Source organism: Stegodyphus dumicola, chromosome 4 (assembly GCF_044657685.1).
Source record: "Stegodyphus dumicola isolate Sdum_Otavi_A_Nest chromosome 4, ASM4465768v1".
In the NCBI taxonomy this organism is placed as follows: domain Eukaryota; kingdom Metazoa; phylum Arthropoda; class Arachnida; order Araneae; family Eresidae; genus Stegodyphus; species Stegodyphus dumicola.
In genome coordinates this window covers 159,321,692-159,349,147 of record NC_140771.1, presented here as the reverse complement: position 1 = coordinate 159,349,147, position 27,456 = coordinate 159,321,692, and the positions used below count along the sequence as shown (strand labels likewise).

Genomic DNA, 27,456 nt, shown 5'->3' with positions numbered 1-27,456 from the left:
TTAAATTATAAACATAACCATTTAAAAATAGTGTTCATGGTTCTTCTAGCTAATACATAATCTATTTTGTTCTGAAACTTTCTTAGTTCATGAATTTGCATGGATACACATAGCTAAGAAAATACAAAATATGATACAAGCTCCTGTTCAACTGTATAGTTTTAATTCTGTAAATGAGCACATATATAATTGTGCTGCTCTGATCAGTACAGTGGTTAAAATTGCTAGCTGCTGTGTGGTTGGGTATGGGTTTGAATCTCGGAAGAGACCTCAATGTTTGTAAGCATATACTGTTTTTGCTGCACACAGCACTTAAAAAATACATGGCGACTCAAAAATCTGCTCTAATGTTTTGCTGGTAAGAGAAGAGGGGTGGAAGACACTCAGACATACTCCCTGCAGGATTCTCCTTCAAAACCGCAAATTGGAACTGGATAAAATCATACTCTCACCTATAAAGCATAAAAAGCATATGCCAACAACAAATGCAATTATGCTTTCTTCCCTGCAATAAAATTCATAAGACTTGATCTGAAGTTTCTGTCAGCTAGAAACATAAGTCAAAATAACATATATAACTGAAATGCATATTCAATTGACTGTACATACATTTAAGTGTTATATTTATGTGTTATTTACGTGTTTTATCACACGCTTGTGTGAACGCACATAATGCTAAAATGAATAATCTAAAAAATGTATTAATATTATGCAAAAATATTAAAAACAGGAATACAATAACAGAGGCATTCTTGTTATAAACATGAATACAATAACAGAGGCATTCTTGTTATACTCCTGTTCTTGATATTTTTACAGTTTAGCACACACCCCCTCATTTAACTGACTTTGTAGCATCTTTTTCTTTTATTATAGATTCCCGCAATAAGTTTGTTTGCTATAAGACATATATTAAAATATACCTAACTATATAGGTGTTTAAATTACCGAAACCTATATACATTCATTATCAGATGAGAATTCAGTACTATGACAAGTGTATTAATCATTCATAAGTATACGAGGGTTGCTATTTATATTTCTGGCCTAATAATGAAAAAACAAATTTTTTTGATCAAAACTGGTTTTAATATTTTTCAAAATATTCTCCATGAAGATCAATACACTTTTGCATGCATTTGAACAAATTTAACAAATTTTCAAGGCACTTTTTCCACTCCAATTGAGATAACTCCAAAACATGCATTTTGAATGCATCAACCGCTTCTTCAGATATCACAAATTGCTGACCACGTAATTTATTTTTGAAATGCAGTAATAAAAAAGTCACTGGGTGTCAAATTAGGGCTATTACATCAGATGACCCATCAATTCGATGTTTTAGGCTTGTCAAAAATTTCTTTGTTTCAGCCGACGTGTGACAGCTCACAATTTTGGATGATCTTTGCAGAATTTGTCCTGGAACAAATGCTGACCATGACTGAATTCATTATAATAGTTTTCTACAGTGCTGTGCTTTATCGCTGTATAAAGAATTAAGTTCATTGAAGCACTCTTGTCTTGATAATCCATGTGGAAAGTTATGAAAAATAATCGCACGAAAATGCTCGCAAGTTAATTCCATTTTTTGCCCGAGATGAATTTTTCAATTTACTGTAAACAACAAAAATCACACTAAAATGGCAAAACGTTCTGAAGAAGTTATTGTTAAAAATATCAAACTTTCCATTGGAATCATCTACGGTCACCCAGCAACACTTACCGTTGCCAAGGCCAGAAATATAAATAGGAACCTTCATATGAATAGATTGAAATGACTAGCTGTGTAGAGGGTTCTCCTCGCCTGGATACAGGAGTGACAAAAGACAACCTTACTACATTAGAGAAAATTATATGGAAAAATTGGCATACAGTGTGCACTGCTTGATGTGATCATGTTTGTCCATGTCTATTTGGATAACACTAAGTAATTAGAAAAATACCTTTCAAAATATCAATGGAATTTAATATATTTAATATAAATATAACTAGAAATATATAAATACTTGCTTTAAGAGCATTTTCATTCAAGAGAAAAAGTCATTAATTTTTGATTGTATGACAGTCATGCAAAAGTTCATTTATGGATTGTTTATGCTCATAATGTTCCTGAAAATTATTTGATTGATGCTAATATTTCTATATTGTCCCTAACCTTAATACTTGAAGTGCATCCCTTATCTCAGCATTTGAAGAAAATCACAGATTTCATATTATCAATGCCTTCAGAAAGCTTGGATGATGTGCTTAGATTTATTTCAGAAAGCAACTGAAAAATACCTTCTTCAGTCATTGATGCAGGAGTTAAAATTTTTTCATTAGTATCCACCCAAGCTTTAAATTCTACACAGTTCATGCGAATGGGGCATGTGTTTTAGTTCTTTAACTTCCTCCATCATCACCTATTAAAAGACTAGCATACTTAAAACAGTTCTTTATTGTCTTTTCTGAGATGTGGTTTGAAGATATACTCAACAAAGCATCAAGAAGACTAGTTTTCCTTGTTAAATCACTTATATTTGTATCACACAGGACTCTAATACTTCTATATTACTCTAATCTCTTCATCTGAATTATGGCTGTAGTAGTTCCTGGAAAATATACAACTTCAGTATGTTTAAGGGCAACCAATTGCATTATGCACCGTGCAGTTACTTGTCAAAGAAAGATATTACTCTTTAGTTCATTATCCCATTTCAAAAGCCATTCATTAAAAATTACTGATGTCATCTATCCCTTTGAATTATAATCCACTGGTAAACACTTCACTCCTTTGAAGCACCAAAGACTTTTCGTTTTCCAATCACTTTTATAATATATACATTCAAAAGTCGTTAATTCGGACACCCATAATCCGGAATGATCTATAATCTGGACCTCAAAGCTACAAACTTTCTGCACATGCGTCGCGTTAATCTTTACGGCTGCGAATACGCTTGTGCGCGTGCGCAAAATACGTTTATGAATGCGCGTTTAATGTATAACGGACAGTATAAGCTAAGCTAAAATTATCTAATTCAGTTAATGTTGCAGATTGCGTTGTTCCTTAATCTTCGAATTGGATTCGGCTTATTATTTTTTGCAGACTGTTATAGCAATTTTATAAAAGTAAGCTTGAACTTTCGATTATGTCAAATAGAATTTCTGGTATATATTTACTAATGTAAATATTTACTAATGTAAAGCGAAAGTATGTTTTGAAGTCCATTAAACAGAAAGTGGAATTGCTGCAAAAAATGGATAAAGGCATATCCTTTGTTTATCTAAACTTTTAACGTTTATCTTTAACACCGCGGCGTGCAATGAATTGGAAGCTGATCCCTCAGCACTATCCTTATCTTCAGGGCAGATGTTTTTATTTTATTTGGCTTATAATTCTTTACTAAATGTAGTATTTCATATCGATGTACTCCGTCTTTGATATGATTTAAATCAAATTCCTTGTCATTATAATTCACTTCCGATAGCGAGGAAAGTAACACAGGTTATTGAAAACGAAAAAATTTCGATTGAGAAATTAGTCCGTATTCTCAAAACAGCAATTATAGGACTTGAACAGCGGATCTTTGTAACTGAACAAGAAATGCCTGTTTATAGAATTAAAGAGAATGTATTATCACATAAAAAACGAAGAAACTTAAACAACTTACATTAAAAGAAATGTTTAATAAAGTAAACAAATAAATAATAAGCTTTGATAACCTTTAGATCATAATTGTTCTTTATTTCATAAATTACGGTTTCATATTTTTAATTTTATAATTTCTGCATGCGATCTTACCAGATTTAAACTGATGATCTATAATCCGGAAAAATCGATAATCCGGAATCGCCGAAGTCTCGACGAGTCTTTATTCAAAAGTCGTTAATCCAGACTCGCCGAAGTCCCGACGAGTCCGGATTAACGACTTTTGACTGACATAACATAAAAACATAATCACATAATCTTTTGATAGTTTGCATCCATTTCAACTTTAGTTTTAAATAAATACTATGTAGAGGTAATGCACAATAATACAGACCTGTTTTATCAGCATTATAAATGTTTTGAGTACAGTATTTGTCAAAAATTTAGACTATTAATTTGACAACCATGTTACTGCAACAGGTAAATCAGCATCTTTTTTCTACACCATGCATGTATTTGTAAACAATGTTTTCTTTTTTCTTTAGTCACTTAAATCAGCTATCTGTTGCTACAAAATTATCTTTTCTAACTTTTACAGATTATTTTGTCAACTTTCTACCATATCAATGGACTGCTACTAGCACACCTTTTTCACATAAATTTGCAAATCAAATCTTCAGTACTTTTTCAACACAGTGATTTTTCCCACTACACATCACTTGTTACATCATCATGTTTTCATTTTGATTTTCTCTTGATATGCAAATAATATCTTGATTCTTCAAAACTTTGGACAAGAGGGATTGAGAAATACTTAATTTAAAAGCAGCATTCTGTTGATTCATTCTGGAAGTTGGCCATAGCATTTTACCAAGAAAACTTTATCCCTTAGAATCAGATTATTATGCCTTTTGCTAGACTCCATGATAAAAATGATTAACAGACTAAAATAATGAGCATTTTGTAACAGAATATTCATCAAGTATTGAGCTAAAAAAAAGGAAAAGTATAGGGGGTGAAAAAGCAAACCTATCTAGAATTCTGCTTCATTGAACAATTAAACGAGCAGCCCTTCCTAAAACTTGGAAAATAGGCTCTTGTGTACATGAGGAACTCACCAGTGCCCAGGCAATTAAAGATTGCTGAATACTGGTAGTTTGTTACATGTTTAAACCCTGGCAGATGGCTGGCTGCATAGTTCATTTTCATGGTTTTCCTCGTGTGTAACATGAATACAACCAACTTTTCTCAGAAAGTTCTTTATGAAGGCATCCCTTCCTTTAGGCAAATAGCCTTCATATGCTTTGTCATACTCAAATAACAAAGCAACCAACCTTTGTACATGATTGCCTTAAATCAAAATCAAATTGCTTGGTAACATGTTTGTATCATTCAGCAATTTTTATATTTTATTTCAGGGCTTCTTGAACTTTCTAAATTTTGAACCACATAAATAAGAATTAAAAACATATATACCCTCATATACAAATATATGTAACAAAAGGGGTGCCATTTTACATTCATTCTGAATATTCATTTATATCTTTTATATAAAAATTTTACCACCAAAAATAATGTAATGTAACATTAGTAATAGATGTACCACAGTTTGAGAACCTGAAATTTCATCCTTATTTGTCAATTCTATTTTTTATTTGGTAATGTAACATTAGTAGTAGATGTACCACAGTTTGAGAACCTGAAATTTCATCCTTATTTGGCAATTCTATTTTTTATTTGGTAACTTAACTGACTACAAGTTTAAAAAATTTATTCTGTAGTATTTTGATAACATTAACTGTATTGTTGATCACAATAAATGACATATTTTCCATGTTTTCATACATAAATGGGAAGGTTAGGTTAGGTTATTTGATTATCATAAAGTGCACAAGGGCTATTTGCCTAAGAAGACGAGTGATTTTGTGGATGATTTTTCTGAGAGAAACCAGCTTATATTCACATTACACATGGGAAAACAATCATGCACCCAGCCGATTCACCTAGATCTGAACTGGGATCAAACTACCAGTATTTGGCAACCCTCAGGCACTACAAGGACTTCAGTAATTCATTAACAATATCTGAATGACAACATTAACTGCAATTGCATTAAATGTTGCCTACTGTATCACAATCACAAATGTTGCCTACTGTTTCACAATCATAAATGTTGCCTACTGTATCACAATCAAAAAGATGATATCACTATTAAAGAAGTTCCATAAAGTGTATACAAGATGGGTACACAACAGCCCAACAAGAAAGATATGTTGATGCCTGTTAAAAGCTCCTCCATTGGTACTATAATCCATTACTTTAGAATAGATATTTCAGGGACATTTCTTTGCCTTCAAACTATGACTTAGAACCATAGCAACAACTGACTAGAAAAAAATCAAAACCCTAATTTGCTAAAATCTCTCAATTCCCTCTGTAAGATGATGACAACTCATGTTAACAGATGAAATGAGAGGGGTTGTTATGATCTTGAATTGTTTATTTTAAAGCAACAGACTGTAGGTTAATAGTGAAGCATTTTCACAGAGTGTTATTACTGGAGATTAAAGCCAGGTACACTTCTAAGTGGAATAAGGTTCTGGATTCACTTGACAATGAGGTTTGGTTAATGGTGTATGAATGGCTGTGCACCTGTCAGAAAAAATTCATTTCATAGAGCACCTATACAATTGTCAAGTATACTGAACTAAACACAGGGAAACTATGTTGAACAGTAATACCAGAGCCGGGATAAGGGTGAGGCACGTGCCTCAGGTGAATCATTAGAAGAGAAGCCAAATTAGCTATATGAATTCGAAAATTATTTTAATTAAATTTTTAAGTTTGTCAGTTATTATTAGGGGTAATAAGATTTGGAAAATTTAAATTAATAAAACAATAGGAAGAATTTCAAGAAAACCTGGAAATTAATGCAATGTGCATTTTGATGTTATTTATTATTTATCAAAAAGGAATTTTTTAATACTGTCATTTGAAAGTTATAAATAATTGGCTATATTATTTTTCTGAAATTATAAAGCTATGATTAAAAAATACATTAAAATTATGACATAATTATGCTATAAGAATTATGATATTTTGATTTAATACAGTTACTTTTGTTTAATACAAATATAGTTATTTTGATATATATATATGTGTGTGTGTGTGTAATAAAAACAAACTTAAAAGTAACGATGAGCAGAAATTTTGATGGCATAGAAATGCTGATCTATAATGAATAGGAAGTTGGCAGATTAAATCTTCATTTTTTATTTTAGCAAATATGTTGCGGCCACAAACAAGTTGGCACATTAATTGTGCCTATTCCAAAAAACCTACATTTTAGATAAATTTGCAGTAAGATAGAAGGAGCAGACAGACAGCAGTCTACCTAGACCAAAGTGTAGAAAGCAAGTGTGTCACGTTCAGGGTGAAATCTTAATTCAGACTGATTAGTTTTGGTTCTCAATGCATTTTGACTGGATAATTAATACTGCTATAAAATCATTATTGGCTGTTCAAGGTTTAGTTCCATTTACATCACCAGAATTATGTAAGAGTCATATGACCTGGATTAATCTAGAAATGATGCAGAGCAGAGAGAGGTTACTATTTTTAGAACTGAGAAGAGAAATTTATGTTGCTAATTTAATCTTTTACATAGTCTTTAATTTTCTTACATATATAAATATATAAGGGCGCGCATTTACCTTTTTGCCTCAGGTAAAAAAATATCTTGGCACGGCTTTGAGCAATACTATACTTATTTCAGTGCTTACAATAAATATTCTGTGAATAAGAATTCCTGGTTTTCTATTTAATGCAGTAATATTAGCATACAAATTTCAAAATTAAATAGAGAAGGCTGAAAATTCACCAATACTTTAATTCGACACAGCCAGTAAGAACTGCAATCTTATACAGTTCTACCTTTAATAAAACTGCAGAATCATCTTTATACTTCAGGTTTTTATTTAAAAACTTTAAATGCTGTTCAGAAGTTTTTGTTGATGTTAACTCAATCTGCATCATTCAAAAGCAAGCATTATTTATAAGGAAGACAAATTTACAGAAAAATATTACAGATATAAACACCTTTCAAAATCTAACAATAAACTATTATTATAATATTACAGAGATGCCGTCTGATTTGACATCATAACAATATTACACATAAGACAATGCCATTTTACATTATTTTTACAACGCTAATATGATAACAATATATTAACAGTATGACTATTATCTTATATAAATATTTTTAAAAAATTGTAACAATATCAGAGTTTTATCTCATTATTAAAAACACATACCTGAACCCACTTGTATTTGGCCCCAAGATTTAACATTTCCTTCACCCACACATTTATAATTTCGAGAATTTCATCCAAGGACATCAAAGGGAGAGTTATGTTTGATTTTGGATGAAAACACATAACACGGCAAGTCCCTTTTACAGATTCAGCTCTAAATAAAGGATGAAGAGGCTTGCCTGAAATTTTTACATCATCAGTTGAATGGAAACAAATCTGTTTCAGTAAAATGTGAAAAAAATATTTAATATTTTTATATGCATTTCAAGAAAATATCATACAACAGTTCCATTACTAAACTGGATTAAATGCCTTCATTCATACAGTTTTTTTCTAAAGGTTTAAAAATATCTCTACAGATTGCTTGTTTTATAAAAACTGTTGATGCTTATTATGACACCCCTTGCATTCTACAGAATAAGGACGGTATAATTAATTATAGATAAAATGAATTTAATATACCCTGATCAGCTAGGAACCATTTAGTCCCAGCCATTGTAATGAAATGGTAGCTATAATGAGAAGTCTTTATAACAGTGCCAAATGCAAATAAATAAATTTCAATAAAATATAAATTCAAACATATAAAAATATTATATAATAATAATTTACAAAGATTGGAAAGCAACTGATTTCACTTAACATACTTAGTTATATTTTCTATTTCTAATTATGATTTCATAATATGAGTTATACATTTCTATTATGCATTATTAGTCTTTCAATTAATTTTACTTCCTCAATTTTAACTAAAATTAGATCATAAAGTGAAACAGGAATGGGATTATTTATATATGCTAAGTTGCCCAAACAGCACATCAACTGAAAACAAAATACTTACATTACAAATGGCAATAAATGGATAGTATTTTGTCATTTAGTTGATGTGAGCAATAATGTGTTCTACTGTAATCAATGTCAAATGGTGATATAAAAGTAGATTATATCAACAGATTAGAGTTATGATTTAAACCTTCTAAAGTTCCACTCTTATTCAGTTATTACCATAAATCCAAAATTTGCTATAATTTCCACAAAATTTCCGTTATTTTTGTTCAGTCTAGTTTAATTACTTTTCAAGTCCTTATAGAATGTAAAATTAGTTAATATTGGGATTTTATTTACATAAATTTATACTACACATGAACAGGGTTCAAGCACATAATCTGCACATAGAAATTACGTACATTTAAGGACTTTAAAAGACCATTAATGAAAAAAAATTAAGGACTTATGAATAAATGGGGACTGAATAAATTAAATTAAAGGTATTATCTATGCTTGAACTTCACTTTTGTAATAACATCCTAAAAATAAAATAGATCCATAGGTAGGATGAATTATTATCAAACATGAAGTAGCATTAAATATTTTACACTTATAACAGTCAGACAAATTTGAAAGAAGGTAAGTGACATTTTATTTAGGTTTTACTAATAGTTAACTTTATGCCGATTTTTTTTATGTCTCATTTTGTTTCATACTTGCTCAGTTTAGAAGCTTAGTAAATAGGTGTTGTAGCTTCATGTAGAGCTCCAGGGTTTGTAACCCTCTTTAAGGTTCCAATAAGCCATTAAAGCACCAGAAGTGATAAGTTGTTCTGTATTATTTTAAAGCTCACTAGATGCGAAGAATAATTTTACATGAATTTTTTACATTTTTGTGTTTTATCTTGCGACCACGATAAGGATTAATGAAAGGCAATAAATAACTCACTTTAAAATGCAGTTAGTTATTAATAATTAAATTAGGTAGTTAGATAACCTTAGTCATTCTGATTCTGCATGGCCAATATTAAATTTTATTTATTTTCAAGCCCTATTAAAATCATAATCTAATAAAATTTCAAAATTTGCTATAATTTCAAATACAATAAATAATAAAAATACATGTAATTAAAAAAATAATAAAAATAAAAAAAAATACATGTAAATTATGTAATTTAAAATACATGTAATTTATGACATTGATTCTTAAACAATATTAGGATAATTGCACATTAAAGCTATAAAATATTAATGTTTTGTAGTAATAACACTAAAAAAAAAATATTTGTGCGTCTTTTTAATTTGAAGCCTTCCCAGACATTTTGGCTAATTTATATAGATTCCCTTCTCTTTAAGCATCTTTCCTAACAGTTAGAAATTTGTCTCAGTATGCAAACTAATGTCCTCACTAGTTTTTGCATGCTTTATCTCCTAACGACTTAGATTATCTATTAGCTTTATATATAGCTTTGTTCGAATATGGGTATTTTGACCCAAAACCGGAATTTTTCTGAAATGACATGCCAATGTTTTTCCATATTTCGTTGCTACGACTCAAATTATGCCAAACTGCCAAGTTTTGTAAAAATTGCACAAGTAGTTTTTAAAAAAATAGCTCTCAAATTTTAGCTTCTGAATGTTAATTGAATTTGGTATATATTTGTTAGTATCGCATTTGTTTATTAAACTTAGTTTATTCTTCCTTTCACATTTTCAAATTTAGGTTCATTTCAAATAAAACGCACCCATTTTTTATGATTTAGTTTTAAAATTTGTATTTAAAAATAATTTTTATATATTTTTCAAAAAAAAATTTGAATTATATAAAATTTTTAACATTATCTTAAAGTAAATGCAATTCTAGGCACATTTTTATAATAACAACATCAGTTACAGCTCCTGGTGGTCAAATTCAAACTCAAAATGTGGATTTGTAGTCAAAGACTATATAATTTTAATTTAAGCTGACTCAGTAATTCTATCATCATAACAAATTCAAATGTCGGCAGCGATAATGCGAAGACGAATAATTACAAATTTTCAGAACCGGCAGTAACTAATGCAGCGAGCAAGCAGAGGTCAGAAACACACTGTCTTACACTATAAAAACCTCAGTTTAAAAACTGTTTAAGTGATTTGCATTCTGGTAAATAGAAATGGAAAACTATAGTAAATACTGAAATTATAAACAACTGGGTAATTTACATAATAAAAACTGAACATATCTTTGAAGAATAATTTTCTTTCTCTTCATGTATTCAGTTTCTTTTTTCAACACATTTCCTTTTCATTTTAGAATTTTTGGATTTAATTAAAGATTTTTGTGATTCTAAAAAACTAAATTCATTTAGAATGTTTAGAAAAAGCTGCTAATTTTATTTCTTTGGTAATATGAACATTCAGAAGAAATATGAAATATATATGGTAAGAGCTGGTGTGACAGAATTTTTAGAATTTAGTGACACACCGAGCAACAAAAATCTAGAAATGATAAAACGCTTAGAATTTAGAGCAGACATTGGAAGCAGAATTTAGAAAGGCTTTAGGCAACAAAATTTAGGATCCACAGAGATTGCATCAGCTGGGAAAATGCCTAGTGCCAGCCCTGCGTATGACGCATTAAGACACATTAGATGAATCGTTTAAATAATCAGTTTCCAATTTCTTTATTAATAAAAAAATTCCTTTCTATAAGGCCTTTCCATGTTATAAGATTAGAAGCATTTTTTGATATTTTCAATGCTTGTGTCTAGTGAAAAATAGGGAAAATAAAAGGACGATGAACAAGTTAAGAAAAAGATTCTAGTATCAAAAGTAAAACATTCAAATATTATGTTTTCATTATTCTTCTGAAAATTCTCCAAAAAGTAAAAGTTCACCACAAACTTTCTGTAATGTACATCCAACTACATGTTAATAACATGAAGACATTTTTCTGGAATCTTCTATATTCAGTCTATAAATTTTGCCTTCAAATCCTTCTAAACTTTCAAAGCCGCAATGTGTAAAATCCTAAAGTAAAATTACCCCTACCAATTCTATAACAGCTAAAAGCCAGAAATATTTTTTTTAAAAAAATTAGAGGGGGAAAAGTGTAAAATTAATTTTACAGAGAAAACGGTTGCATATTTTGAGAACTCTGAGACAATTACATGGGAAAAACTCTTATCATAAAAAAATTTTTAAAAAGACATTTTTAATTAATTACATAGCTATTTTGCTTTTGCTAAGAACTGTTTTGTAAATTGTGCTTTATAGTATTATACCTTGTTTATTTTTCAAATTCAAAATATTGCATAATAAGTGACCACAGTGGAAATTGTCATAATATGACAGCAAAAAATAAAAATGTTTAATTTAATGCTATTTTTTAAATATAATTTCAATATATTACCATTATTTTAATGAAATTTATCAATATTACAATGTTTAAAAAAATAGTCAACAAATTTCAAGATCTCGGAATTAAAAATTTTCTGTAGAAACTGATCTTAATATCGCCAAATTTAGAACCGTTTAATAAAAGAATTCATACCTCCAAAAGAGAAAAGTTGTTTCAGAGCTCTTCATTAGAAAAAATGAAATAATTTCGAAATACAAATGTTTCTCTTCTTGCTTGGAAACTCGAGCATTCCACCATTTATAGGAATAAAATTATATCACATGAACTTATTCATCCATTCAAAAGATAACCATATTTCTTAGTGAATCGTCAAAAATATTCCACCAAAATGCTAATTCACACTCAAAATGGTAGTCGTAAAAACAGACAGAAATTTCAGATGATTAAAATTAAGGACCTTCTGCCGATTTTGGCTGAAATTAAGGACTTTTAAGGACCAAAAATTGGTTCCAAAAAAACTAAAGACTTTTAAGGACTTTTAAGGACCGTACGTCTAAAGACTTTTAAGGACCGTACGAACCCTGATGAAACACCTGTGAGCACATTTGCTATTCAATTATACAAACTTAAAACATGACTGTCACGAATTTTGTTATGCAAGTAGACTCAGCGCCGGCCTTGGCATTTTTCTTAGGTGGGGCAAAACCTTAAAACTGCCGCCCTCACTTATTTTCCTTTAAGTTTCTCTAACAAATTTCAATTTTTTTTAAATAAACATAGAAATAGGTAGGGTTGAGATAAAATGTAAAACCCATTTTATAGAAAGAAATTCTTTATGTGCCATTTTTGTTATAAAAGGAATATACATAACAAATTATTTAGTTTCTTTACTTATGGCAAAGCATAAGAGGACTATCTGCCTAAGAAGAGAGATGCCTTTGCTGAGGACTTTCGAAGAGTAATTGGCTTGTATGCAAATAACGCATGAGTGAAAAGACGGAAACGCCCATGGAACCAGCAAATTTGCCGGGATTCTAACCCCTGACCGAACTACCAGTGTTCAGAGTTTACCGCTCAGCCGCTGGAGGCCCGACATACGGAGTATTTAATTATGGCAAAGCACATTAGGGCTATCTGCCTAAGGGGAGGGATGCCTTCCTGGAGGACTTCCTAAGGGAAACTGGCTCGTATACACGTTACACATGGAGAAAACCATGAAAACACCCATGCCGCCAGCCCGTTCGCGGGATTCGAACCTCGGACCGAACTACCAGTGTTCAGTGACTTTACGCTTGGCCGCTGGTAGGCGGAGGCCGGACATACATATCAAAAGTTACACCGATAAAAACCATGTGAACCCTTCCAATGCAGCTGTCTCTCCAGTGCAATGAAATAATCAAATTTACATTTTCCCTGAAATATGCATTTTTTCAATATTTGCAGCAATAGTTACTCATACTAATAAATGATACTAATAGAAAACGATTCAATACAAAACACTAAAATAATAAAAATTTTAATTATTTAATAATGTGCACAGTAATCGCACATTAATAAATAATTAAAAATTTCATGTAAACAAATCTAAGCAAATTACAAATCACTGATGCAATGGATTGAATAATTTTATACCAATTTCTTTATACTAATGGAACTTTAACCTAGCACGTTAAAATTCGCAATAACGCCTTTATGTAAACTATTCAAGAACTCTATAATCTTCTTCACACAGCTCGATAACATATATTTATATATTCAAAATATTTACATATCCACACTATTTTTGCACCGTAATAATCAAATTTACATAGAAATTCTCTGAAATACGCAGTTTTGAAATATTTGCAACAATAACTAGCCAAACTAATGGAAAATGATTCAGTCCTAAATACTAAAGCAGTTCAGCATAATACAAAAAATAGGAATGACACATTACTAATTAATATCTGAAACAAATATATACAAGTTACAAATCACGAATGCAATGGATTCAGTAATTAACACACCAATATCTCGAAATTAACACTGATTTTAACCTAGCACTTTAAAATTTCATTTCACTATAACGCCTTTATGTAGACTACTCAAGAACTCTATCGTCCTCACACAACCCGATAACAGTATAAATATTTACATATTCACACACAGAAAAGAGCTCTTGGTTTGTATGTTATGGCAAAGCACCCGAAGGATATCTGCCTCAGAAAACTTGTTCGCTTGCGTTTGAATCTAGCGTACAGCGGTTTTCAATTCGGTCACTAGTAGGAGCAAATTTTCAAGATAAACTGGCTCATACTCACGTTACATATGAGGAAAAGCCACAAAAACTGTCATGCAGCCAAATCATTCTCTTGAATTTGAAACTTCAGTCAAATTAGTAATGTTTAATGACTTTACCGCTTGATTGCTGGTGAACACACAGCTCTTGAAATTAGTCTTATGAGATGCTGTGTGTTAACAATATATTAAAGAAGATAGAAGGTACAATATTAGTAAATGCAAAAGTGCGCTGAATATAGATTTACATATCTGGTAAATGAATTATATTTATCTCTATGCAATCATGAAACATTATACAGTCAAAAGTCGTTAATTCGGACACCCATAATCCGGACCTCAAAGCTAAAAACTTTGTCACTTTGACGCATGCGCGTAAGACCTTTGCGGTTGCGAATATGTGTGTGCGCGTGCACAAAATACATTTACGAATGTGTGTTTAATGTATAACGGACGATATAAGCTAAGCTAAAATTATCTAATTCAGTTAATGTTCCAGATTGCGTCGTTCCTTAATCTTCGAATTGGATTCGGTTTATTATTTTTTGCAGACTGTTAGAGCAATTTTATAAAAGTAAGCTTGAACTTTCGATTATGTCAAATAGAATTTCTGATATATATTTACTAATACGTAAAGGATCTAAAAAGCAAAAGTATGTTTCGAAGTCTATTAAACAAAAAGTGGAATTGCTGCAAAAAAATGGATAAAGGCATATCCTTTGTTTATCTAAACTTTAATGTTTGTTTATCTAAACTTTGTTTATCTTTAACTCCGCGGCGCGCAATGTATTGGAAGTTGATCTGTCAGCACTATCCTTATCTTCAGGGCAGATTTTTTTATTTTATTTGGCTTATAATTCTTTACTAAATGTAGTATTTCATCTCGATGTACTCCGTCTTTGATATGATTTAAATCAAATTCCTTATCATTATAATTCGCTTCCAATAGCGAAGAAAGTAACAGAGATTATTGAAAACGAAAAAATTTCGATTGAGAAATTAGTCCGTATTCTCGACACAGCAATTATAGGACTTGAACAGCGGATCTTTGTAACTGAACAAGAAATGCCTGTTTATAGAATTAAAGAGAATGTATTATCACATAAAAAACGAAGAAACTTAAACAACTTACATTAAAAGAAATGTTTAATAAAGTAAACAAATAAATAATAAGCTTTGATACCCTTTAAATCATAATTGTTCTTTATTTCATAAATTACCGTTTCATATTTTTAATTTTATAATTTCTGCATGCCATCTTACCAGATTTAAACTGATGATCTATAATCCGGAAAAATCGATAATCCGGAATCGCCGAAGTCCCGACGAGTCCGGATTAACAACTTTTGACTGTATCACAAAAATATAAAGGAAGAAGAAAATATAATCAAAATATTAGGAACATTTGCTATTATTTCTGGTACGGCTGAAAATTTTTATAAAAATTGTAAATGAGCTATACTATTAATCATGTTAACTTATATTATAAATAGCGACAGTTAGAGATATTATTAGCATAACTCAGCGTCATCTCTCTTTAAAAATTGTTTTATTGAAACCTAAACCTAAACTGAAAAATAAGATGCATACTAACGATTCATCAACACAAACACGTTAGAAACATCTTCTGTTAACTAGAGTTATGATGCAGAACTTTCTAAAAATTATCATTTAAGTACAAATTGGATGAATACAATACAACAATATACAAATTCTAATGTATAGCAAAAAAAAATATATAATGCAAGTTTAAAAAGAAATGGGTGAACAGGACATTAAAAATTTTAAGCGATGAATAGAAGGGAGTTAGAAATTTTTTGTATAATTATGAACATGTTTCATATGTTCATAATGATTAATTAAATGTGTATGTGTTTAATTAAATTAAATGTGTTTCATTGCATATCGGTGAGAGAAGTATTGGGAAACAAAATAAATTTTTTAACTTTTCTTATGTTTCTTAAAATATGGAGTCTGTAAGAAAGTTAAGTAACTTCAAGTTCAGTGATTAAAAATTGGATAAGTAAATAATGGCTTAATATGACATACATTATAACAATATTTGTATGAATTTAGAACCGTTTAACAAGCCGAATTTTGGGATTCAATGAAAAGAAATTTAAAATTAGTTCATAACTATTTATCTAAAATGTTGAATTTGAAATTTAAGATCTAAGAAAATTCCTAAATATTTATCTAGACGAAAAAAAAAAAATTAAACTGCGCTACAAATTAATATTAGTACCGTAGTATCTTCTCTTAAATCCAATATTTGATAGGTTGATTTAATATACAGTGGTGGCCAAAATTGTGGACACTTTTGGAAATTTTTATGTTTCTGAACTTTGTATGCTTATAGAAAATGTTACGTTTCGCAAAATGAAAACTTGTATATATCATTTTAAAGAGAATTTATTACTGAATTCAATACAAAACACAAAATTCAATTATTTGCAATACAAGTTATATGTACTTTAATATAAATAAAAAACACAGTTATGAAGTGGTTTGTAATGTCTAGCTTTCGTTGCCAATCACTGTTCTTGTTCTGAGAACCAATCAAATGTTAGTAACTGCCAGTAGAAGCTGACATCATGTTTACACTTGAAACAATTCATTATTTTGCTTTGTTCTGTAGAAAGAGGACCTGTTTCTTATACACTGCAATTACAAGAAGGAATTTTTGTAAAAATTTTTAATATTTAGTCAGGAAGCAAAGACATCAAATAAAAGAGTAGATTGGACACCTAGAAAGAGATGTAATATTATTGTGTTACGAGAAAGTGGTCTTTCCTATGCTGAAATTGCAAGATAGGTGGGTGGTTCAGTGACTACATCTGGAGTCCGAAAGTTTTGTTTACGATCTCAGGAACAAATTTAATAAAAAAACAAAGAAGGAAAAGGCCAAAAAAGGTGCACCACATCTATTGATGACAGAAGAATAAAAAGACTATGTCTCCAAGATAGAAAAATGTCATCAGCGGCCATCAGAAGTGATCTGAATGATGCTGGTGTTTCTGTCAGTTCAAAAACAATCAGGAGAAGATTAACAGATGTTGGACTGAGAGGTAGAATTCCACGAAAAAAGCCTTATCTTAATTTTCAGCAACGAAAAAAAAAAAAAAAAAAAAGACTACAGTGGGCAAAGGAACACATTAATTGGACAGATGATCAGTGGTCACAGGTTATATGGAGTGATGAAACTAAGATATCGTTATTCGGTAGTGATGGGCGAAAATATGTAAGACGTAGAATAGGAGAAGAGTTACATTCTGACTGCATTCAAGCAACTGTGAAGAACCCAGTTAGTGTTATGATTTGGTCCTGCATGTCAGCAGATGGTATTGGTCGCCTTCATGTCATCGATGGGACACTGAATGCCAGAAAATACATTGACACTATTCTAGAACCAAAACTTCTACCTTCCATCAGAGATCTCTTTCCCAACAATGCTTCGTTTATTTTTCAGCAGGATTCTGCTCCTTGCCACATGGCCAAAATATCGAAAGAGTGGTTTCATACAAAGAGCATTAAATTGTTGTCATGGCCAAGAAACAGTCCTGACCTCAATCCTATCGAAAATTTGTGGCACCATTTGAAAACTCTTGTCCGAATGAGACGCACATCAAATAAAAGGGAACTAATTGGGGCTATAACTGCTTCCTGGCATCATGTAATAATGAAAGATGAGCTTAAAACTCTTGTCAGCTCAATGAAACATCGATGTGAAGCTGTAATCAAAAATAAAGTGTATCCTACTAAGTACTGATAACTCACTGCAATATATGTATCTAATGTATATCGATAACTATTATCGTTTAACTTTTTTTGTATTGCAAATAATTGAATTTTGTGTTTTGTATTGAATTCAGTAATAAATTCTCTTTAAAATGATATATACAAGTTTGCATTTTGTGAAACGTAACGTTTGCTATAAGCATACAAAGTTCAAAAACATAAAAATTTCCTAAAGTGTCCACAATTTTGGCCACCACTGTATATAGTAGATATATATATCAATTTCTTGTAGGTTCATTAATTTATCTGGTTTACATACGTCAAAACTGATATATTAAACATTACCTCCAAAGTGAAGTTAAAAGTGGACAAGTAATGTTGAAACTAAATAGGAGAAAATTCAAATTAAACTCGGTTATTACACTTCTTAAAATTACATCAGTAAATATGAATGGTAATTTTAAGAAACACGATAACTCAGTTTCATTTCAATTTTTTCCTATTTAGTTTTTGACATTAATTGACCACTTTTAATTTCAAGAATTGGGAGATAATATTTTAGTACATTAATTATCGCTTTGCAAGATTTTAACTACTTAAGTCCCAAATTTCTTCTTTATATAATAATTGTCAAAAATAACATATAGCAGCTAAAAGTTGCAACTTGAAAATTTTTTAATTCCTGTTCCTTCCTAATTTTTAATTCAAGTTCTGACTCATCATTCTTTATTATAAAAATATAATATGAGTATAAAAGAATATAATTCGTTCCTAATTCATAGTTTCTTCTTTGTGTGTCACCCTTTGTGCATTAAAGTGAACTACAGAAAAGTTGACCATTGTTAGTTGTGGAGAATTGCATGGAGGTAGGAAATAACCTCCTTTCTTACCTCCATAGAGAATTGAGGAGGGCTTCAATTAATTCCGCGAAGTTGGTATACGACTGGGCAAGACATTTTGAAGTGAGCTTGCATAAAAGGGGCAAAAATCCCTTTTGGGAAGGCAAGTGAATGGCAGTGAAAAATCAAATGAGGTTGGTCACCCCCCCCCCAAGATCTATTATATTTAGGCTGTGTTGAGTTGGCAGAGACGCGAGCCTCGAGGACAGGGTCGTCTAACCTTGTCAGTGACGCCTGGAGTTCCTCGATTGTCCTCTCTCTGATCTTATCTTTACAGTCGTATTTGGATATACTTAGCTTTCTTTTAACTGTTTGTTTCATTAAAATGTTTCTTAGTAATTAATTATAAATATTCTTAAAAGTGGTCTTTAAAATTACTAATATTGTATCAAAAATTAGACAACATTCTAAATACAATCCAGTAACACGCTTGAATTTGCCGCCCGGGGCACAGAACCCGGCTTGCCCTCCTCTAGATCTGGGACTGCAGACTGTTAGGTTACAATATACATTATTGAGCATTCAAATTTAAATGTGCTTCTGAGCAAAATTCTGCACACAAAATCAATTTAATTTTTAACAATAGCTATGAAATTAAAGAAGTGCAATATTCATGAATAAAAAAATTAATGGAAGATAGAAAAATCATAGTGATATTCAGCACTTCATTATTATATAGGCTATGGCAATATAATTGCTTAAGAATAAGATTAATATCAAGTTTGATTGTAAAACCAGTAAATATTGAGCCATAACATTCAAATTTAAATTTAATCCTTCTTTCAAGTTTATCATCAAATGAGACATTCATAATCAAAACTTTTAAATTATTTGCCCTCTGCCAGTTATTATGAAAAGGCGTATTCAGGAAATATGTTGATAACATTTAGTTACTACTGATTAAGAAAGATGATGTGACTATTTTTTCCAGAAAATAATTTTACTTTTTCATTAAGTACGGAAAAAGGCTTGCAGTCATATATTGGTAATGTACTCAAAAAAAAACACTGAAAATGCAATGTAAGTTACTGTAACTAAGAAGAATGTTATTCATATATGTTAAGCTAAAACTAAACTTTTGTAATTATTTAACAAAATGACTTTATTGTTTCTGACCAAATGTTAAGCATTCTACAGTCATGCCTATGTCACTTTCCCAACTCATAAATGGGAAAATGAGTGAGTAATTTTTATATTCTATGATAGGTAAGACTGTATGCAACAGTATTCTTCCTCACCAGCATCCACATCAGAAATTGATCACATGTTTCAAGAATATCATTTGCTACAACAAAGTTACATTTATTGCAGATAGAGCATTTCTATCACACAGTGTAGAGGCAGCTGAATATTTATGAAAATACAACTACAGACTAGAATACTTATACATATGAGGCGAGTTCAAATTTTTTAATAAAAGAGGGAAAATAAGTACACATAGCAGAATTATGCGGATAGATACAAGTTTCTCCATTTGGCATGCAAAGAGAGCAGCACGATTCTGCCATAACAAAGTATTATTAATGGTACCAACAGAGAAACTAAATGGGTCTTTGATAAAATATATGACTTCATTTATCTAAATTTATTTATCCATATTTCTGCAAGGATCTGAATAGAAAACTTAATAGGAATAGATAAAATAGAAGAGGAAATTTTATTCTCAAATTAGATTTAGGAACATACAGAAGATCCATAATTTATCACAGAGCATTTTTTGCCAGTGTGTTATAACACATTACCATGATGTGAAGCCCAACAAAGTCTGATGCAAAATTTTACAGTTGAAATATACATTTAATACTTTAGGAATACTATTATCAGAAAGTCCTTCAATAAAAGTCTGCTATATTTGGTATGATGAGATTAATCCATTTTAAGGCTTGGCATAATGACATTAATCTCTTTTGAAGTAAGGTGTAACAAATTGTTCCAAGACAATGCTTAGTTTACTTATTAGGTTATACTTAGTTTATTTCATATAAGAATGATATGACAATTGATTTTGAAGTAATACAGTTTATTGTATTACTTCAAAATCAATCAACAGTGGTACTGTTTTCATAAGCAGTTACTGTTTTTAGGATAGAAAAGGGAAATACCCAAATTAAAATATAGAGTTAAGGAACTACTATAAATTAAAGTTAGAATTTTAGTTTTCACATTTTTGATCTTATATATATATATATATATAATAATTTATTTCCTAAACAATATTGATTAATTGATTATATTATCTCTCAAGTTTAATTAAGGTAGAACTATTTTAAAAGAGTGAATCCATACTGGTAAGTTATATTTTGAAAGATGTTTTGAAGTATATATACAGTAGTTCTTTATGTCTATATTTTAATTTGGGTATTTCCCTTTAAAGAAATATTGATTATATTATCTCCTAATATTAATTTTAGTAGAAGCATCACAGGGTGTTTCATGTTGAACATGACAAAAACAAAGCAGACCTGTAAGCACTGTAATTACTTTATTTAGATAAATCAAATTTATGGTGAAACTATGCTTATCCAAGTTTCTACAGAAGTTCTATGCGTGTCCCTCCGGTGACACGGAAAATACCTATGCAGTATTCCAGTTCCTGCCATATTGATGAAAGATGATTCTTAATGATTCAAGCACTTAAATTATCCATTGCTTCAGTTGCTGTACGTCCTGGGGAAAACCTCATAGGGAAAAATCACAAAGGTATAGGAATATCAGTAGCCAACAAAGTAATGGCATATCATTTGACCCAATAACAACGAATCCAGAGATGGGGGTTGTCTATCATTCAGGTACTGACATATGTTTTTATGCCAATGTGATTGCCAATTTTATTCCAATTTGAATGTGGCTGTCAAATTCGCTATGCTATTAGAATGGTGGTTTGGCTTGCCAAATTGGTGGTTGCCAAATTCCAATTTGAATGTGCCTGCCTTCTGCTGGAACAACTATTCTAAAAGCATAGCTTGGTAGATGCAGCCGTTAATCAATTTTTCCACGAAGAAAAAAGGACTAAAAATACAACTGCTGGAAATGGTACAAAAGACACTCACCTTTGGAGAATCACAATCATGCTCCATGAATACCATGTGGATTTTCCTTGCCCCAAAATCATATATTATGGTGATTAACTTTGCCAGAAACATGAAAAATGGCTTCCTACATAAATATAAGCCTGTTCATGAAAGCATCTACCTCCAACTTATCTTGCAAATTCTCACAGAAAGCTATATACAGTGTTTTCTCGGAAGGTTTAAAGCCTACCTTATCTGAAATGTGTATGGCCGGAATTATCGACATTTCTGCAATACATGCCGCACTATTACATGAGGCACACTGAGTTTAAAACTCGCACGACACGTTAATTTCGTGGGACTTTGTAAAAATGTTTCATGAATTTTTTCAACCCTTTCAGTTTTGGCTGTTTGTCCTGTGCCGGTTTTCTTACACAATGTCCTAAAACTGCTTTATCCACCGTTCAATGTTGTGATGATGTTATTTACCGAATTTTATGCAAAAGTACCTTTGAACAATGATAAATGACGACGTTTTGGCATATTCCAAAACACAGTATACTTTCTTTTGCATGGATACCATCATTTTGATTAACAGTGCCTTTAGCAGCAATTTCATAACTGGAAGACTTTTACCTGTTTCCAAATAAAACTTGTATAACTGCACTTTCAGAATTAATTTGTTTCAGCTTAATAAAACAATTACAGAATTTATACTATGATACTTTTTATGTCCCATTCAATATGAAACAACTTGTTCATATATGTATATCTATCTCGCTCTCTCTCTCTATATATATATATAATTTAATAATAGCACTGGCTTTTCAAATCAATGCTAAAGGTCATAAATATTGCATAATACGAGGGTTGGAACTTTAATAGTGGCAACTATTTATTTACAAGGAATACAAACGTGATTCATGTCACCATGATTTACAGTCCTTCAATATAGTCGCCAACATTGTGTACAACCCGTTTCCAACAATGTGGAAGTCGCAGAATACCTGTAGCAGCGCCTGTTTTGTTGATAGTTTGAATGGACCGGTCTACTGCCGCAAGAATCTCAGGAACAGTTTGGAAGCGAGTGCAACAAAGTGGTTCCTTCATCTTAGGAATTAAGTCATAGTCACAAGGGCTTAGATCTGGGGAGTATGGTGGATGGTAAAGCACTTCCCAGCCCCACTGCTTGAACAAATCAGTCACAGCTTGCGCTGCATGCGGAGCACTGTCATGCAAAATGAGAGGAGTGTTCTGCAGAAAGTGTTGCCGTTTTTTTCTCAAAGCTGGTCAGAGATTGTGCTCCAAAAATGAGCAGTAATACTGCGCAGTGACGGTCTGCTGTGGGGAAACGGTATGCGTTAGGATGACACCATCACATTCGTACACGAGAATCACCATAACTTTCACATTGCTGGGGTTCTGACGAAATTTCGAACGTCGTGGTGACACGTGATGACGCCATTCGTTTGATTGGCGTTTCAGTTCTGGCTGTTACGATCGGGCCCAAGTCTCATCCAGCATAACGATACGGCATTCATCCAGCGTAATGATACGGTGTAAAAAAGCATCTCCTTCGCGCTCATAGCACTCCAGGTGGGTTCGGGCAGCATCGTATCGTAGCCATTTCTGCATTTCCGTCAATTGATGTGGAACCCATTGTGAAGCAATTTTTCTCATGGACAGGCGTTCCTTCAAAATGTGCAGCACAGTCGTATGCGCTAATCCTGTTTGTCCGGCCAGCTGACGAATCGTTTGGTGGCTATCACTGTCCATTAGTGCGGCAACAGCTTGCACGTCTGCATCGCTGACACTCGGATGACCCGGCCGCAGCATGTCTGCCATGTTTTGGCGTCCTTCATTGAATGCTTTCACCCATCTTGCTACGGTTCTGTAAGGCAATGCAGATTCCCCGCAAGCCTCTTGAAGCCCATGATGACACTGTCGTGCTGTACGACTTCTGGCACATTTAATTTTTATCCAACATCATTGTTCTTGTTTTGAAAACATCCTGACAACACTTACTTTAGACCGCGAGCTAATACAAGGATCTGTTCTTCGCGTCACTCCGCATGCGCGTGACGTAGGCAGGACGAGTCTTTTTGCTGAGAGGTAAGGTAGGTATGTAGTTCCCGTGTGGTATACGCGATATTCTTTGGTTTTGTTGCATAGCGTTTTTTCAGCTGTGTTGCCACTATTAAAGTTCCAACCCTCGTATTTAAAACATTATCAGATCTTGTCTTTTTGGCTATCATGCAAAATGCCTAGATCTCAAAGTTTAACCTGGCAACTTCTTGCACAAACGTGAAAGTAATACAACACGTATTTATCATAACTCTTTAATAGAAAGGCACAAGCTTCGTACTCACAAAAACACGGACTACATGCAGTGAGAACTTAAAAGGTAAATTTAACAATAAATTCAAAAGGTAAGAAGTAGTGTTAGACTTCACAATTTAATTTACCATACTAGGCTGACTCAGCAACGTACACCAGTGACAGACTAACTAAACGGTCAGAATGCATAGCCACTACCATAGATTAAAAGATTAACCGCATAGATTAACAGCTGAAGGACAAATTAACAAACGTGCTACACTACCGAAATCACACTCTGTCTAATCTTTTTGTTTCATCCATTTAAATATTCTCTTTCACCTACTTAATTTGCAGCCTGGCCAGGAAATGCGAGGGGAAATAAAGAATTCAGAAAAGATACCAAAATTAAAATAACTGGTTAGTGAACTAAGGGAAAACCTACAACATAATCAGGAAAGTTTTTTTTTTTTTTTTTTTTTCAAACAAGGATTCTACTAAAATTTTTACATTATATCCTAAATACAGGGTTAATAAATTTAAATTTTAGTTTTTGCCCTTGAATTTGTAAAAAATGTAAGTTTTATAATTTTTCTTTAAACTAAGTGTTATATTAATAGTGATATAAATAATCAAAAACTATTCCCTAACATTTTTAATTCATTAAAAATGTTCTGATAAACTATTCAGAATATCAATTTCACTGTAAATTTCACTTTAGACTGTATGTTATAAAAAACTCACGATAATTTTGAATTAATATTGTATAGATTGGATATTTGTCAAAGATCTGATAAACACTGGCTTTAATAAATGTTTCATTTAAAAAAAAAAAAAAAAAAAAAAAAAATCTTACCTGATTCTGGCACATCCTCCACTAAAGCTGGAAAATCATTTGGGAAAACAAATGTACTCCTATACCATGGATTAACCTACAAGTAAAAAAAAAAAAAAAAAATTGTAAAAATACAAAATTAAGGAACAACTCTTATATGCGCCCTCAAGTCGCCAAATTTCTCGCCAAATATTTTTGGCGAGAAACTCCATGGTGCCATATTACTACAGTACAAAGTCCGTAATCCGGCGGTCGATTATCCAGAATGATCTATAATCTGGACCTCGAAGCCACAAACTTTTTTTTGGTATGCTTTACGCATTACGCGCATGCGTAAAGCGTTTATGAATACACATTTAAGCATGCACATGTGCATTGGGAGGATGTGTCTTGATACGTTAAAAAATGCTTGGCATAATTTATGGCCAGCTGCCATATTTCATTGTGAGGACGATGAAGATGATTTGATGATAACAGCTAATTTGAAGGTTTTTGGACATTGCAAACTAATGGTGAAATTTTCCAGTTATTGGATTTTGTAAAGAAATGTGGAGAAGCGGTAATAAATGGAGATGATATAACAGAAGTTTTTCATTGCGACGACAATGCCCCAATCATCAATCAACAAACAGCGAAATCTGTAGCATGGTTCTAAATCCAGAAAATACCGCTTCCGATAGGTGGAACTTTGTAACTGAACAAGAAATTATGTCTGTGTATAGAATTAAAGAGAAAGTATTAGCACAAAAAATGAAGCAACTTAAACAACTTACATTGAAAGAAATGTTTAATAAAATAACCAAATAAATATTAAGCTTTTTTTTTTTTTTTTGTAAATTTTGATACCCTTTAGATTATAATTGCTCTTTATTTCATAAATTACGGTTTCAAATTTTTAATTGTACAATTTCTGCATGCCATCTTACCAGATTTAAACTGATGATCTATAATCCAGAAAAACCCCTAATCCGGAATCGCCGAAGTACCAACGACTCTGGATTACGGACTTTGTACACTATCTAAATTTTTTGTTCACATTTCAAACTTTAAGCCTCTTAAAATGTCTCCAAAAATGCGATTTAAGCTAAAAATCTGAAACAAAAACAAAAAATTTAGTTAGCAAAAACGTAAAGTTTCTAACCAAAAATATTTGACAAGAATCTATTTACACAGCGATATGTTTTAACTTAAAAGAACATTTACGAATTGCACAATCTAGGCAGCGAAAGAATCTACAAACTAAGCACACCTCGCTTTAATAAATTAACATAACAATAAATTTCAAAAAATACCATGTACACAGCGTTCTGTTTCAACTTTAAAAAACATCTACGAATTGCACGATCTCAGCAGCGAAAGAATCTACGAACTACGCACACCTCACTTTAATAAATTAACATAACAATAAATTTCAAAGAATACCATGTACACAGCGTTCTGTTTCAACTTCAAAAAACATCTACAAATTGCACAATCTAGGCACTATGCACTAATCAACAAAATAAACTAAAATAAATTTCAAACAATTCAAAAAAACAACAATAACGACAGAAATTCATACTAAAAAAAACAATGAACATTCTACAAAATAAGAACAAGAATAAAATAAAATGCACTTACGATGAATGATTGCTTTTTTGAATAGCAGAAATCCCAATTTCATGCCGCCTTTAATATGCCACGTAATCACTATCGTATTTATATGACAGCCAGACACACTATCCAGAAAATTCATACTATGGTTCACAAATAAATGTTAAAAACCTTCTTTTCCTAAATCCTTGTTGTAAGATTTCCAGCCATCCGAAAAAATAGTTGTACGAGGCTCAATCCACTCTTTAATATACTGCATCATCGTTTCGTTACTTCTATCATGCACAGCCACTAAAAATAATCTCCCAGACCCTCTTGCAACCACATCTTTTATTGCAACATAGGCCATTTCAAAACACGCATGACATGAACCAACAAGCAATTAAACCAATCCACCAAAGGAGTAACATCAAATGGGTTACCATACAACATGCAATCGTGCCAGAAACCAGCGCAGAACACATATAGCCACATTTGGTGGTCTCAGGGCACTTATAAGAGTAGAGCCAAAATTAAAAATGAATTGAATCACAAGAAATAAGAAGAAGTAGTAACATTTACATCAAGTTTATTTTAGAAATTTTATTTTAAAACTGACCTAAACAAACTAATAGAGATATTTTAGAAATAACTAGGAATCAAAGAGTAATGCTAAGAAAATACTGTATTACTTTTTACATGTTAAATTGTAAGGTTTTACTAGTGTAGAAACTTAAATGTCCTTCCGACACTA

General features: G+C 31.5%; 1 protein-coding gene across 6 annotated transcripts in view; it reads right to left on the bottom strand.

Annotated features, from left to right (window-relative positions):
- LOC118188712 (galactose-1-phosphate uridylyltransferase-like) overlaps positions 1-27,456 on the bottom strand; it is a 138,409-nt gene that overhangs the window by 93,832 nt on the left and 17,121 nt on the right. For all 6 annotated transcript variants that reach the window (XR_015040810.1, XM_085815675.1, XM_085815676.1 and 3 more), the window contains exons 3-4: positions 25,152-25,227; positions 7,945-8,123 (exon numbers count right to left, since the gene is read on the bottom strand). Coding sequence is in view for 5 of the 6 variants with exons in the window: in XM_085815675.1 (XP_085671801.1) it covers positions 7,945-8,123; positions 25,152-25,227 (255 nt within the window). In the remaining variant the exon portion in view is untranslated. The remainder of the gene's footprint in view (positions 1-7,944; positions 8,124-25,151; positions 25,228-27,456) is intronic.